Here is a 16,742-nt window from a genome sequence, read left to right on the forward strand (position 1 = left end):
AAAATTTAGTTTGGAAAACTACGTTTTTCAAGCCTTAAGACGGTCCAGAAACGAATCTCAACCTGCTCGAATGTGACCTGCAGGTATGCTGGCCCGCTCGCGGACAATGGCCTATTTCAGCGCCTCGAGACTGGTGAATCTCTTAGTTCGGGCCTTGCTCTTCAAAATAACCCAAAGAGAATAATCTATCGGATTCGCGTCTGATGAATATGAGAACCATTATGTAGATGTTATGAAGTTTGGAACTTTGTTTTTTAGCCATTCTTGGTTCCCTCGCGCTTTGTGAGATGGTGCTGACTACGTCCATGGTCTGCCACCGAAATCTTTGTATGGCCTCGCCTTCAAAGCAACCTCCAGAATACTTTTCCGATAATATTTCGCATTCACCTTGACGCCAGGCTCGATGAAAACGATTGGAGAGCGCCCATCTGTGGTTACAACGGCCCAAATCATTACCTATGGCGGGTGCTGCCTCCTGGTGGCCAATCGTTTTGAGAGTTTACGAATTGCTCAGTTTGAAAAAGTTTCTCGTCAGAAAAAACAATGCTCGGAAATTGACCGCCAAGCGAAGCAACTCCTTCGCTCTCTCAAGTCTGACATGCTGCTGCTTTGCTGTGAGATCATCCGTCTTTTGGATCTTGTAAGGCTTGACTTTGAGATCAATTTTTAGTATGCGGCGGATGCTACGGTCAGATATTTTCCGTTCTTTCGCCATTGGATTGGTACTTCGCTGGGGATTTCGCTCAAGTCAGCTCTTCACTTTTTGAACCATTTCACGTGACGTTGCAGTCTTTTGATGAGCACCCCCATGACGTTTCGAGATGCTACCAGTATCATTGTAACGAGTAACGGTGCGATAAACAAAAACTTTATTTACTTTAAGGAGCTCGAGTTCGCGAACAATCGCTGGTTGTGATTTTCCATCCAAATATAATGCAATCACACCGATTATGTTTAAAATCCATTAATAATTTTCTTCTTTCGCGTTTACTCTAGGTAAAATCGCGCTTATAAACAATACTCTGGACTGTTATTTAGCCCCTGCATTAGGTGCGCGAGCGGTCTGAAGTTGGTTACACTTCGTGTGTCGGACCCTGTATATTTTATATTTGATGGCTTAAAATAGTTTGAATTATTTCACAATACTTGATTTAGAAATAAAATTGAATCAAAACTGCAATACCATATAAAAGCTCATATGCGATAAAGGGTTAAGTGCGTATCCGAACTTTATTACTCACAACTGTACATGCCTACACAAATCTGCAAAACGTGGCATGGCGAATATTCAAGTTTTTATAAAATAATTTCTAAAAATTTTTAATATCATTTAATGAGTATTTGGTCAGAATTTTGCCATTCTTTAAGATCACTCATTAAACTTCAATCCTTTCACCCTCATTTATCTCTGCAAAAATTTCCATTTATACGCCAACGAGAATACGAACAGCACAGCGTTTCTGCTCATTCATGAAAACCAATTCGTAGGCACAAGGGCTTACTTAGTGCCAATGGTCGTCTCCTTGAATTTTTTTTTCATATTCCCCGGCAGTGTTATGAATTGGAGCAACAGTTGGCAAATAGCCAGGGTGAGATGAAAATAGTCCATTGTTGTTATGACCTCAGATGTGTCTATTCATGATTATGTGAATAAAAAAATAAATTGAACGAATAGAATGGACGGATGGTTGACTGGTTGGCTGGATGGAATACATAAATGCGACAGAGTGGGGTATTTGCTTATTATGTAATCCACTATATTTCGTCATCGCTTCTATTATTCTAGATGGGCACTTGTAATTGTAATGGTATTTACACATGTTAGAGTTCCTGCACATACATATACGAGTACAATTGTGAATACAAAAATAGTCCATACCTTAGTAATTTTATTTTGATGATACATAAAGTTTTTATGAAGGGCCAAAAAACTAACAATAAAGCCGTAAAGACTTCCAGGATTATACGAGTACAGAGTCGCGATGATTAATTTCATTGAGTTGAGATATGAGAATTTTTTAATGCAAATTAGTTCAATGAGTGTTTGCAGCATTAAATTTTATAGTTTTACTACACGCGAACTTTAAAAGTTTGAATAACATTTTAAGTAAAGAGTGATCAGTTTAGAGGTATTGGATTTTAAATTGAAATAAAACGACGAAAATTCAGATTGATTGGGCAGTCTTTATTATTTTTGTGTAGATCCATTCACGACATTTATTTTTTAAAGATAATCCCTTTCCAATGTTCGACACAACTGCGCCATAATTTGGCCATCCGATATCCTCCAATTTCGATATCTCGTGAATAACTTTAGTAATGTCGGCGTCCAATGCCTCCATTGAAGCTGGTTTATCCCCAAAGCAGTTAGACTTTACATTTTACATACCCCAGCAAATAAATATCCATAGGTGTGATATCACCCGGTCCTGGCCAATCCACCAATCCACTGCTCCGAGACGAGAGATTAATTCCTGACCAAAACGACGACGTAGTAAATTCATTGTTTCACGGACTGTATGGCAAGTATCGTCGTCTTGTTGGAACCAAATGTTGTGGAGATCACGGGTTTCAATTTCCGACATCAAAAAGTTTTTTATCATGACGCGAAAGCGTTCGCCATTCACTTCTCGATGATTCCTCCAGCCCAAAGGCCGCACCAGACGGTTGTTTTCAATGGATGTAATGGGTGTTCTTGAATGACTTTGGATTGCTATTCAGTCCAAATACGAAAATTGTACTTATTGATGTAGCTATAAAGCCAAAAAAGAGTCTCATTGCTGAACGAAATCCGGGTCCCAAAATGCGGATCTTCGGCGAGTTCTTCAGACGCCTAACGACTGAATCTATGACGCTTTGGAAGATTAGTCATCTTGGATTAGCTGTATTTTATACGCTTCCAAAGCAAGATCTTTGCGTAAAATCGCCCAAGTAGTGAGATCGGCGCCGAATCGATTCTTCGGCAAACTCTCATTTACAGCCGCAATATTCTCTTCACTTCGGGCTGTACGTAGTCTAATCGGTCAAGATTCAGCGAATAATGTACAATTATTCTTAGCTTAGCCGATGATTTGCCGAATAGTGCGTTCGGTAGGACGGTTACGCACACCATAAGATAGATGGCTTGAGCGCGCGATGAAAACTTCCACAGAGCGTCAATGAATACTGAAAAAAGTTACGTATTTAGTTTGACAGTAGACACGCGTGATCTGTCAAAAAACCCTATTGGAAAAAGGACCACCTAATCAGATTGGGTGCATCGCCTTTATAGGGTGCCTCGCAAAAAACAAGTAGGTAGGTACATAGGTAGGTGAAATGGTTGATGCGGCAGTCTGGCACTCCTCAAGTAGCACTAAAGCGCCGTTCTGATACCATTATAAGACCTCCAACAGGCAGATATCTTCAGCCAGCCAGAGAAATAAGAGAGAAGATTGGTGAGATTTAGGCTAGTCGAAGAAGCACCCAGTGACCTTAATCGTCTAGTTGCTAAACCTGGACATTTACAGTGAAAGTGCTCAACAGTCTCCTGTAAACATGGCCAGGGGTTTGGAAATTGGGTGGCGAGGGGTCCAAAGGACTTTCTGAGTTCTTCGTGCATTGTACTGGGGCCAAAGGTGTTTCGAAATAGCACATGAAGAAATGGAGCTCCATCTTCTTTGCGCTTTCCTGAGAAATAATTGTGCACTTCTCCTTTAACAACTGTCAGGTGGATGCCGATGACTGGGTAGGAAGTCTATGAGGTCAATTCAGTCCCCTTCCTGACAAACTCATCTACAATTTCATTTCCCTCTATTGTTCTATGTCCTGTAACCCAGAGAAATGTCACCTGCACACCCAATAGATATGATCTCCTTTTTACAGAAGTGCACCATGGTGTCATCAGAGCAATGATCGCGGCTTGACTATCGGCGAAAATGTTAATATCTCCCTCGCTCCCGCGTTCCCTAAGCATTTTGCATGTCTGCAGGATCGCAAAGGCTTCTGCTTGAAAAACACTAGCAGTATTCGGCAGTTTAAAGGAGATCGATAAATTGGAGAAAACCTCTGCTCCGACTCCCGATTCCATCTTGGACCCGTCAGTGAAGACAGAGGTGCAAACTTCGGTGCAGATTTTCCCCTCGATCCAATACTGGAACCCTCAGTGAAGACAAAGGTGCAAGCTTCGGTGCAGATTTTCCCCTCATACCCAATACTGCCTATTTGGAAGGATTGCCCTAATACGACCCTTCAACTCCAGTTTGCGAATAGAGAGATCTGTTCGAAGTTCGGAGAAATACCGAATAAATACGAATAACCGAAAATTCTACCATGTCCTGTGAAAGATTGTCTCCAGAGGCCAACTTCCTTTAACCTGATTCCACTTTGAGCTGCGATGGAAATAACGTGAAAGTTGATAGGAAGTAAGTGCAAAACGACACACGGCAGCACTGGGGCAAGTTTTACATGATCCGGTGATGCAAATGCATGCAGCCCTTTGCACCTTCCCCAGTTTAGTTATATTATATATATGGAACTTGGAGTCAAGTATCACTCCAAGATACCTAACTTCCGATGAAAGCGGTAAAACGTAGCTGTTAAATTTAGGAAGTCGAAAGGGTGGATGTTTATATTTTCGTTTTGTCAGAGTTGACTCGGAGGCCGCAAGTGGTAGCCCAGCGACTGAGTATAGCCAGTGACGCTTGACTTCTTTAAGTTTAACAATACGAAAAAGAAGCTCAAAGCGTGTCGCCAGTACGGGAAACAAAACCCTTTCTCTCTTCCCCCTTCCGCTCTTCTTGCACCAACAAAATGTTTCCCTGTGTAAATCGGGGCTTAGCAGTACAATCCAATATTTGATCCGTCGTACTATTATGGAACTTACATACATATATTCATACGTACTTTTAATTTGGAAATCTATCATGTGTCGGTTTATCTTTCAGATGGATATTCTTCCAATTTATCCACCCCAACCTCCACCTTAGGTGGCAGTGTCAGCAGCGCTAGCTTGAGCGGCGGCAATGGCGGGCTTATTGGCGGTGGCCACGAACAGCTTTCAGCGAACGACAAGATGCTCATCTCACTCGAGAAGCAATTGAATATCGAAATGAAAGTGAAGAATGGCGCTGAGAATATGATACAGTCATTGGCCAATGGCCATCATGGGCGCGACAAGAAGCTCTTGGCCGAGGCGCAACAAATGTTGGCTGATTCAAAGGCGAAAATTGAATTCTTGCGGTTACGCATCCTCAAAGTGAAGCAAAACAAGGAGCATGCCCATAAGTTATCCGTGCAGGCAGCTATTGCGGCCAGTGGTGATGGCGAGAATGGTGGTCAGCCGCAGCGGCTGGAGACGACGCTCGAAGAGCGTATCGAGGAGTTGCGGCATCGCTTACGCATAGAGGCCGCTGTGGTAGATGGAGCAAAGAATGTGATACGTACACTACAGAATAATAAAGTGCCCGATAAGAAGGCCTTGCAGGAGGTAAGTGGGCATACATATGTAGATATTTGAATAAGTAACATTTAGTTTTAAATACGTTTTTGGATTGGTTATGGTGTTAGATGTTTTGCAGTATTTGCTGATCAAGTGATATTTTTATTTAACTGAAGAGAAGAAGTCGGTAAATACGTATTTCAGAATCTTATCAGAAAATTAGACTTATTTTCCGATTATTAAGTCGAAAATCTTCGCATTTTAAAAAACATAAACCGATAATGAAAGTTCATTCGGGCTAGCGGGCGATGCTAGCCGGATCGAAATTAATGAATCTAACTCTGCTGTACCAGTCAGATGGTCCAAAAATAAGGTACTTATAAATTCTCTCGGTACTAAAGCTGCAATTAGTGGTGCGTAAAGGTGCAATTTTTGTCATAAAACACGAATAATTTGCACTAAGCTTATTAATTTTCCGTCGTTCATTTCTAATATTCAAATTTGGATCGCAAATATCAAAACAAATGTAAAGTATTTCACAGCTGCTTACGGTTACGGTTCAATAGATACATACGCAACGGTTATGGCTATGGCACGTATAATACTTTACAGTGATGCCAGCTGACTGCTATGGTTATGGTTATGGCGTTATGGTGCGGCACCACTGATTGCAGCTTTAGTACCGAGAGAATTTATAAGTATCTCATTTTTGGATTATCTGATTGGCATAGCAGAGTTAGATTCATTAAATTCGATCTGTGTAGAGTCGTCCGCTGAACCATCCGTGTAGCTCAGCCATCACCGCAAGGACTTTTCAACAATACTCTAATATGTTCTTAAAACCTTATTTTAAGACTCCAAATTCCTATAAGTCTTAAGATATGCTGTCAAGTTTCATATACAGTGCGTTTAATAACTATATCACCGGAATTTATTCACAAGTTGTGACAAAAAAAATGTTATAGTTCATTTCCCTACAAAAATTAGTCCAACTTTCAAATGTTGCGCATATTATAATAAACAATTTTTTTCTTAAAGTTTTATCAAAAATGTCAAACTTTTTAACCCGAATATTTTTAGCAAAAATTCTTAAAAAAATTGCAGGATTATACCCTATTGAATTTTGTTGCATTAAAATTCAAGTTTGTTATAGCTCAATAGCGTTGATTATTGATTTTTTTTTTTGCTGGCGGTCTTCTGAATTCTCTTCATATAAAAATTTTTCAAATATTCGTTATATGGAAGAAAATGCATAGGGAACGATTGAACAACGGTTTTTAAGGCCGAACCCAACCGAACCGAACTGAAATTTTTTGGTCGAACATGGCCGAAGCCGAAGTTCTTCTTCTTCTTGATTGGCGCGATAATAGCCAAAGGTTCAAAAATCTTCTATGTTCTCCGTTTTTTATTTTAACTGTTACTAGTGGTCGTGAAATCAAATTTGCGAGAGTGAGTGACTGAAGGACACTATTGAATTCCTATTGAATAGCTTTTTCAAGGTGCAATAGGCAAATAAACTTGCGTCCGCCTATATAAACTTGCTTGCTAAGAATACTCCAGAGGTTCTCCATTGGATTTAGGTGTGTACTAACTCCGGGCCACTGCAGCACAGGAATATTTTTCGACGCCAGAAACTCCTTTGCACGCTTACCGCTATGGATTGAAGCATTGTACTGCAGATACGTACAAGACTCACCGGGAAATTATTCGGCAAAATGCAATAAAACATTTTCCAAGACCTCTACGTAATATTCTGCGTTCATAGGGTGGAGTAAGCTTCGGTTAGTTATATTTGATATATTAAATTCGCATCTTCACTCAAAGTTTGCTGTATTCTTCTCTTCGTAACATTGAGAAAAAGTTCGCATCTACAGGGTCCAGCTCTGGAAGTGTAACCCACTTCAGACCGCTCGCGCAGCTGATGCGACTTGTGCGAAATCCCCGACGAAGTGCCAATCAAATGGCGAAAGAAAGAAAAATATCTGACCGTGGCACCCGTCGCTTATTGAAAAATTATCTCAAAGTCGAGGCTTACAAGATCCAAAAGGCGCAAGATCACCTCACACCAAAGCAGGCTTGGCAAAAAGCGGTCAATTTCCGAACATTGTGTTTTCTGAGCAATTGGTAAACTCCCAAAATTATAGTTTATTTTACCGACCGTTCATACAAGAATTTGAGTCATCGATTGGCCACCAGGAGACAGCACCCGCCACAAGTAATGGTTTGGGCCGCTGTAATCGCAGATGGGCACCGTCCAATCGTTTTCATCGAGCTTGGTGTTAAGGTAAATGCGAAATATTATTGGGGAAGTATTCTGGAGGTTGCTTTGAAGCCGTGGACATTTCGGTGCCAGACCATGGACGTTTCAACAGGACTTCGCACCGTCTCACAAAGCTCGAGTGAGCCAAGAATGTCTGAAAAACAACGTTTCGAACTTCAAAACGTTTACACAATGGCTCCCTAATTCACCAGACTCGAATCCAATGGATTGTTCTCTTTGAGCCGTTTTGGAGAGCAAGGTACGAACTAAAAGATTCATCAGTCTCGAGGCGCTGGAAAAAGCCATTGTTCGCGAGCGGGCCAAAATACCTGCAATTCACATTCGGGCAGCTTGCAATTCGTTTCTGGACCGTCTTCACTCTCGGATTAATCGTATTTCCTGTAGCCACCCACTCTTCTCTTTACTTCATATTGATAAAAGGCATCATTTCTCATCTTCCGTGATGATTCGGTACCAAAAGCGCTGTTTATGACCGCGAGTTGCTCGATGGCGGGTGAAATGCAGAGAAGCAATTTATTGGCGACTTCGTTTGTTTTATTTCGTTGAGCTCGTGAAGCATCCAGGCTCCCAATTTTTCAGTAAATCCCATGGAATGAAGGTGATTGAGAATCGTTTTATGATCGCAGTTAATTTTTTCCGCCAATTCACGACTGGTTTGGCGACTGTTCTTCTTCAAAACTAATTTGAGACTTTTTCATCGAATTCAGAAGGCCTTCCGCTTCTTCCGCTGCGGGACGTGTCATAGACGTCAAAGTCGTCATTTTTGAACTCTGCAAACCGTTTCCTTGCTGCAGACTCGCCTATGACACCTTCTCCATGCACGTCGCAAATTTCCCGGGCTGCTTCGGCACCTTTTGACCTCGATGGAAAGCAAAGAAGAGCAGGTGTCGCAAATGCTGATTTTTGCCTCCTGGGTATTCCATTTCTAAGCCTCAAAACTAATAAAAAATTAAATAACTCAAAAATAGAATTAAAATAGTTTTGTAGAGCAGAAAGAGCTCTATCGAATGAATACTTTGCCAAAGAGCAAACAGATCGTTGTAAAATAAAATAATAATTATTATGAGCTTTGGCCCACAGAAGTTTGTTCCATAGATGAACTTCACCTGGATAATTCCAGTTTGCCACCAAATTAGTTTTTCACGATGGATTCACCCGTAAATAAAAAGCTTCTAAATTTTTTTTTGTTTTTCCAAAAATAATGAGCAACAATGCTGTACGAAATTTTTTTGCACGCTGCTCTTCGTTGTTGCCACCTGGTGGAAATTGGGCTAATTGGTTAGCTCCATCATTTAAATTTGCATAAATTTGGTGTATGCGATAGCCAAAGAAAAACACACAAAAACTGAAAGCGAGCTATTTTATGCGCCGTAGCACACAGACCTTGGTCGATCGCCAGGGCTGTGTTGGTTGGTGTACGCATCAGCATCGCGAAGACACTTAAATTTTGCACAAGCCTCAGTTTGTGTATTCCAATAAATTTTTGGTTTTTATTTTCACTTGGGTTATTTTTATATAAAAAACAAAATGAGAGAAGGAAAAATAAGAAATTTAATTATGTAGAATGAAATATAAAAATATTTAAAGATTGAAAAATCTGTCCTGATTATGATGCTGTAGAAGAAGTATTCTCTTTTAAATTTTGGCAGCGGAATTAAATTTAGCTACTCTAATTAGATGACGGCAAATTGGCCATACATACGTACATATATATTTTATGTATATACGAGGGGGATGACGAAAGTTCGGTAAATTGAAAAAAAAAAAAATTAAGTTTTTATTTTTTTATTTTTAATCTTCATTCTTTTTTATCTTCTCCAAATAATCACCATTAATTTTAATATATTTTTTTAATCTGTAAATTCTGAAAACAGTCCTAAAGATCGCGTTTTTGCAGCTTCTTAAGTTCAGTATTAACCGCATTTATTATCGCTTCATTGCTACCAAAGAATTTTCCTCTCAAATATTTCTTAATTTTTGTAAATAACCAGAAATTACACGGCATCAGGTCCGCAGAATATGGCGATGGACGAATTTTTGCAATGCCAAAAAGCGTAATGAAATTACACATCATTTCAGCTGTCTAAGCTGGCGCATTGTCGTGGTGTAAGAAGTAGCGACGCAGCTCCTCGTTTTTCCTTTTTCCAAGTAAATTTTCGCACAATTTTAGTAAACAGTTTGCAGCATATGAGTATCATTTGGCAGTTACTGTGTGAGAAGCATCCTACGGAATAACAGCAAATATTTGCTGCTCTGGTGAAGTAACCGAGATTATCACTTTTGCTGCTGACATTTGCTGCCTCGCTTTCACAGGTGGACTTGTTCCTTTCCGCCTCCACAACATGGACGGTCATTTAGTTTCCGGATCATACTCAAAAAACCAAGCATCGTCCCCTATTATGATCATATTAAAGATTCGAGACTCTCTGTTTTTGAAGTTTCTTAAAAACTATTAAGCAACATTTGCTCTTTACTTCTTTTGGCTCTGATTCATGGAATTCGTGGAACCCATCGAGCAGATTTCTTTGTGTAATGCAAATAATTATACAATATTATTTCCCGCGTCATTCGTGGACCTCCGCCAGTTTTTCGCTTCACCAGAGCAACATTTCTCTCGTCGGTCGACAATTTTGGCCCTCTTTCTTGAAGCTCGTCCTTCACAGAAAAATGTCCAATGTGAAATCTTTGATGCCACTTACAAATAATCTTAAGAGATGGAGAGTGCATTTTGTATGCAGTTTGGAACTCATTGAAAATTTTCACCGGCTTGAGTTGACGTCGAAAGCCATAAAGTCTTGATTAATGCATTTCCTGTGCTGCGTCGTAAAACTAGAGCAAAACTAATGGCATTTTAAAATTTTCAAAAAACGAAACAAACAAAAAATATACTACCGATTTACCCAACTTTTGTTAATCCACTTGTCTGTATTCCTTGCACAGTCTGTGACTGTCTTTAGACAAATGCGAGACTAGTTTATTTTGGGTCAGTACCAACCTCAGCTCAGTTAACCCTTTGGTGAATTCTGTGAATTTCAGCATATCGGAATTAATTGAGCAAAGAATTAGTGTGAAATTTTACACGTCTAAGCAATTATGACGTCTTCAAGCTTTAAAATTTGATCTTCATATATCGTACAATGAGTTTAATGGCCATTGTAGCGGCGGGAATAGGGTTTGGATTTTTTTTTTCAATTCTGAAAGAGTTTATCATTGTCCAATCGACTTGAAAAATGTTATTTCGAGAAATATGCTTTTAAAGTTTTCAGTTCTTCGTAGTGATCATTAAAGGCTGCAGCAACACAACAGTAAAAGTAAAAAATCGTCTTCCACTTTTCACAATCAAGTTTGCCCAAATTCGCTCAACATTAAAATATGTTTAATTTAAGAACATTTGGCTTTTTGACAATTAAAGGCTAGCAATAACTTTACTGCCGTGAAATTTGGCCATCAACATGTTTTGGTTTGACGTGAAATGTTTCTAGCAACATTGATGGTCAAATGAGAAGAAACATCAAATTCTTAGCATCGCCGCAGAAGCAATTAGCAAATTTTGGTAAGAAAATAGTTTTTAAACAAATTAATACACAAAAAAAATATATACAGAAAATTTACTTACGCTCTTTGTGAAGACGTTTCACTTAAAAATGTCATATCTTCGGAGTATTCGAACTTAGGCGAAAAGCCTCGCAAGCGAACCGTCAGTTTTCGCTTAATTTTAATTGATGCAGTGATAAGTGTGAAAAAATTTTGCTTGCTTCATGTTGCTGACATGTTGCGGTATTTTCACGCCGTGAACTGCGCACTACTCTGCCGTGAGATACATAAGAAATTTCACGCATATTTCATGGCAATGCAGTTTGTATGGATTTTGACAGGCATTCCACGTGAAACGCGAACTTAGCGCTATGTTTAAGCAAGAAAAAAGCTTTTTATTTTTGACCCGTAATATCGAAATCTTGGTAAATATTCAATATTGCTAAATATCCAAGGATTGTGAACTCTAGTATCGACGCTTGAGCAACCGACGCTACAATTGATTGTATAAAAATGAACTCTTGTGCCATTGATTGATTGCTTTTAGGGCCTCTTGATTGTCAGATGAACCAGAAATTAGGGTTTTTTGTTTAGTTATTAGCGTCTCTTGGAAGAACACACATCAATTTTCAGTCAGATCAGTCTATTTCTTTGTGTTTGGCAATCGTTTGAATCGAGGTAGTCCATCAACAGAACGCACCAGTTCACGCCTCAGCAGTTGTGGTCGCAAAATGAATGCAAATAGGGTGCCAACTTGTTTCACATTCCCCCTATTCTCCTGACATGGCTCCTTCGGACTCCTATTTATTCCCCAATTTGAAGAAATGGTTGACGGGAATTTTTTTTATTCAAGCGAGGAGGTGATTGCAGAAACTAATGGCTATTTTTCAGTGGAGATTTTTCACTTAAAGATGAGCCACGTTCAGGTTAGCCAAGTGATGTCGATGAAGACGTTATCAAGGCTTTAATCGAATTGAATCGGCACGTAAGTTTGCGTGAGATTGGAGAGAAGTTAAATATACCAAAATCAACCATTCATGAGCATATAAAGAGTATTAGACTGGTAAAAAAGCTTGATATTTGGGTACAACATGAATTGAAAGAAATTCATTTAACAAACCGAATCAAGGCTTGTGGTATGCATCTTAAACGCAATGAAGTCGATCCGTTTTTGAAGCGGATTATCACTGGTGATGAAAAATGGTCTGTTTACAATACCGTCAATCGAAAACGATCATGGTCCAAGCATGATGAAGCGCCACAAACCACTTCAACGGCTGATATTCACCAAAAGAAGATTATGCTGTCAGTTTGGTGGGACTGGAAGGGTGTGGAAGGTTGTGAGCTGCTTCAGCGGAACCAAACGATTAATTCGGAACCAACAATTGAACAAATTGAATACAGCCATCAACGAGAAGCGACCAGAATTGATCAATCCTAAATGTGTCATACTTCATCAGGACAACGCTATACCGCATACATCTTTGGTCACTCGCCAAAAACTGAGAGAGCTTGGCTGGGAAATTTTGATGCATCCACCATATAGCACTGACCTTGCACCGGCAGACTACCATTTGTTTCGGTCTTTGGAGAACTCCTTAAATGGTAAAACTTTCGGCAATGACGAGGCTATAAAATCGCACTTTGTTCAGTTTTTTGCAAGTAAGTTCTATGAGCGTGGAATAATGAATTTGCCGGAATGATGACAAAAGGTTATCGAACAAACTGGAAAATATATAATTGATTAAAGCTCATTCTAAGTTTTAATAAAAACGGACAACCCAATAAAATAAAAAAAATTGACAAAATGGCGCGGTTTTGAATTTGACACTCTAAAAATCGGGGGTTTTTTCAGTTTTTAATCGAAAAATACGAAATAATTCAAATAATAATATGATTCTAGTGCGGGTCACATATTAAAATTTCAGACGATTCGGTTGAATAGTTGTTGTTTTTTTTGACAACACCGAGAAAAGTCGTTTTGAGATAATTGAGTTTAAAGTTTTGAGAGTGGCCGCGTGACGTATCTGACTCTACCTGCTAAAACGGCTGTAGAATCGAAAATACTGAGAGTAACCTTCCAGAAATTTCAGAGTATATTCTTAAGAGGTTACATGGGTTTCGTTGGTTAAAAAATCGATTTATTTTTTTTGGTCGATCCGAATAATAAATTCGGAGACACAGCCTTTGGAATGTGTGCGCTCCAAGCCACTTTTATTGTTACTCAAAACTTTAAACGCGTTTTTCTCGGAACCGTATTTTCAAAGTCGGTTGTCAAATGTTCTCGAAAACTACTCAAGCGATCTTGACGAAATTTTACACAGGTGTTCGAGATATAAATAATTTACTCGTGCTTGAACGAAGGATTTTTTTTTTTTTTTCAATTACAACTATTTAAAAAAAACAAAATGTCAAGCAAAGTTGACCGAAATTTTCATTTTTTTTGGAAAAATGTCTGCCAAAATTCCAATTTTTACTTTTTTTTTCTTTCCTTCGTTCAAGCACGAGTTTATGGTCTTAACTAAAACACTTATTTTTGTTTTTTCATTTTTGATGAGCTTGTCAAGAGTTATGCTGACAACGCGGACTCACCTTTTTTTCGAAGGGTCACCGGAAATGACGTCACAATGGAGGAGTTTTAATTTTTTTTTTGAAAATTTCAGAAATTATTCTTTAAATATGTATCTATAAGACAGAAAAAGATTTGTTTTAAATAAATAATTTTTTACATAGAAAAAAAATATTGAAAACAGGCCTTTTTTTACCCAACGAAACCCATGTAACCCCTTAAAAGCCTATACTTTCGAACTTTGAAAATTCTAGACCACCGGGAGATCAAGAATATTGAAGATGAATTAAATTTTACTATAGTTTAATTTTCCCTGCAACAAATCAGTGACAGAGTGCGCAACATGCCAGCCATTGTCGTACCTTGAGTTCATTTGATTTGCTTTGCCTCTGCTGCAGTATCTGTTGCTAGAGCTAAACATTTGTTCTCATGTATGTATGTATGTATGTATGCATATGCAATGCACATATATTTAAATATGTAAATATGCTACAACCGAAGACATCTGGCAACTGTTCATTGATGTTTATTCATATTTTTTATGATATGCTGCAATTGTTTTCAGTTACTCTGCGGTGCATCGCTTTCACTTGCCGTGTGGAATATTGCCGAGAATGCTGTACAGCACGTAGATATGTATGTACTTTACATATCAAAAACTGCATCTGTACATATACATATACATACCTATGTAAATTCATAGTTGTTGTATGTATTCATATGACCCACTGCGTTTAGTTTGTGGCCCGTTCTTATACTTGCATAGTAGCTCAGTTTTGTCGACCACATTGTGGTGGTGGCGGCTTGCGCTCCCTTCGCCATGTGACCTACATCTAAGTGTAATTAAAGAAAAAGTATGCTTTACTGTTGTCGGCACAATTTTACAATTCTCATAAAGTTAAAATACTTTTATACGAAGTTTCGATTTTATTAGCTCTACTGCACTACGCCTACCTAATGCATGCATTATTTTCCCTGGTATTCCCGCTGTTCAAATTACGAGCGTTTTTTGACCTATAAAACCCTTTAATCTGTAAAACCCAGCATATTTTTGAAAGGCTCTTCGTGAAGACATCCGATTTGCTTGTGAAGGTCCTCTTTGGTCTTTATGAGAGACCAATAGTGAACGTTATAGAAAATAATTCGCGGCTTTTCGGGTCTTCAGATCAATAAAAATAAATAATTAATTGGCGCGTACACTTCTTTCTGTTAGGTGTTTCGCCGAGCTCCTCCTCCTATTTGTGGTGTTCGTCTTGATGTTGTTCTACAAATGGAGCGATCTACAGTTTTAAGCTGACTCCGAACGGCAAATGGTTTTTTGTGAGGAGATTTTTCATGGCGGTTTGCCGGGGGCCAAGCGCTATTAGAAAATTTTGAAAATCCTTTTGGTGTTTCATGCACGAACCTACACACTCCCGAATGGTAGTCACGCGCCAACCTATTCGGTTACGGCGATAACTACTAATCGTCTAAATGCCAATATGCCTTACATAACGTGAAATCATCTTCTTCTTCTTGATTGGCGCGATAATCGCTTACGCGATTTTGACCGAGTCTAACAGAGCGCGCCAGTCGTTTCTTCCTCGAGCGCCAGTTGGACACACCAAGTGAGCCAAGTCCTTCTCCACCTGATCTTTCCAACGCAGAGTGGGCCTTCCTCTTCCTTTGCTACCACCACAGCTGGTACCGCATCGAATACTTTCAGAACCGCACCGTTTGTATCCATTCGGACGACATGACCCAGCCAACGTAGTCGCTGGATCAGTTCATCGTTCCGCCGCTCGCGATGTTCGCCGTTGCCAACGTACGTAGGACGGGCATGACGAGAGCCTTGTAGAGTGTTAGTTTTGTTCGTCGAGAGAGGGCTTAACTATTCAATTGCCTACTTAGTCCGTAGTAGCTCTTGTTGTGAAAGAAATTCTTTGCTTGGAGTTCAAAGCTCAAATCAACGTGAAATCATTACCTCTGTGAAATTAGCTTATGCGTACCGAATAAACTCAAGATATAGGCCTGCCAATTAGCCGCTGAGGTCATATGATTTGACTCCGTTGAACTACTTTTTGTGAGGTATATAAAATTAGTGACATTTATCCATAAACTAGCTGCGTTTGAAAACTTGAAAGCCAATATTTGGTGTTGCATAAAGTCGGTTGTAGTGGAAAAGGTGGTAAAAGATTGGATCGGAGGATGGTCTTTACAAGTCTTCGTCGAGATTGTCATATACCCATGCTCAAAATTTATATAAATACTAATCGTCACAATGTTTGAAATAGCAAAATATTCATCACTCCTCATTCATTCTTGTTTTAGATGAAACAAAATTCTCTACCTCCAAAAAACTCATTCGCTACAAAACGGAAAATTTTTTCCTTTTTTCATGTTTTTTTTTGTTTGTTTTTTTGTAATTTTATTGTGTACTTTTATTTTTATTACAATATTTTCACACTTCTATGTTGTTCCACTGCAAGTGTGACTACCGAGTACCAGAAATGTTTATACTCTGCGTAAATATTTGAACACGAAAATGCACTTCTTAGCTTTCAGTATGCCCAGAAGGAAATGGGTGCAATGAGTGGAACACCTACAAATATTTGAGCCACATTTCTCTCCGTATTTGAGGTACAAATGAGTTCGAAATCCCGAGTATGAATGGCCTACGATTTTTCTACAATAATAGCGGTCGCCACTCGGCAGGCAATGGCAAATCTCCGATTGTATTTCTGCCATGAAAAAGCTCCTCATAAAAATCCATCTGCCATTCGCAGGCGGAATAAAACTGTGGGTCCCCTTACTTGTGAAAAAACATCAAAACGTACGCCACAAATAGGAGGAGTAGCTCGGCCAAACCCCCAGTATATGTATACAAGTAAATGGCGCTTGAAAAATATTAAAGTGATTTGACTAAATTCTTATTCTTCATCTTCTTTGGTCCTTTAAAGTAT

At 39.1% G+C, this 16,742-nt stretch overlaps 1 protein-coding gene across 8 annotated transcripts in view; it reads left to right on the forward strand.

Annotated features, from left to right (window-relative positions):
* Window positions 1–16,742, forward strand: part of LOC129244756 (serine/threonine-protein kinase N) — a 155,607-nt gene that overhangs the window by 89,833 nt on the left and 49,032 nt on the right. For all 8 annotated transcript variants that reach the window (XM_054882574.1, XM_054882572.1, XM_054882578.1 and 5 more), the window contains one exon: window positions 4,923–5,464. In XM_054882574.1, the coding sequence (XP_054738549.1) occupies window positions 4,923–5,464 (542 nt within the window). The remainder of the gene's footprint in view (window positions 1–4,922; window positions 5,465–16,742) is intronic.

This window comes from Anastrepha obliqua, chromosome 4 (assembly GCF_027943255.1).
Source record: "Anastrepha obliqua isolate idAnaObli1 chromosome 4, idAnaObli1_1.0, whole genome shotgun sequence".
Lineage (NCBI taxonomy): Eukaryota > Metazoa > Arthropoda > Insecta > Diptera > Tephritidae > Anastrepha > Anastrepha obliqua.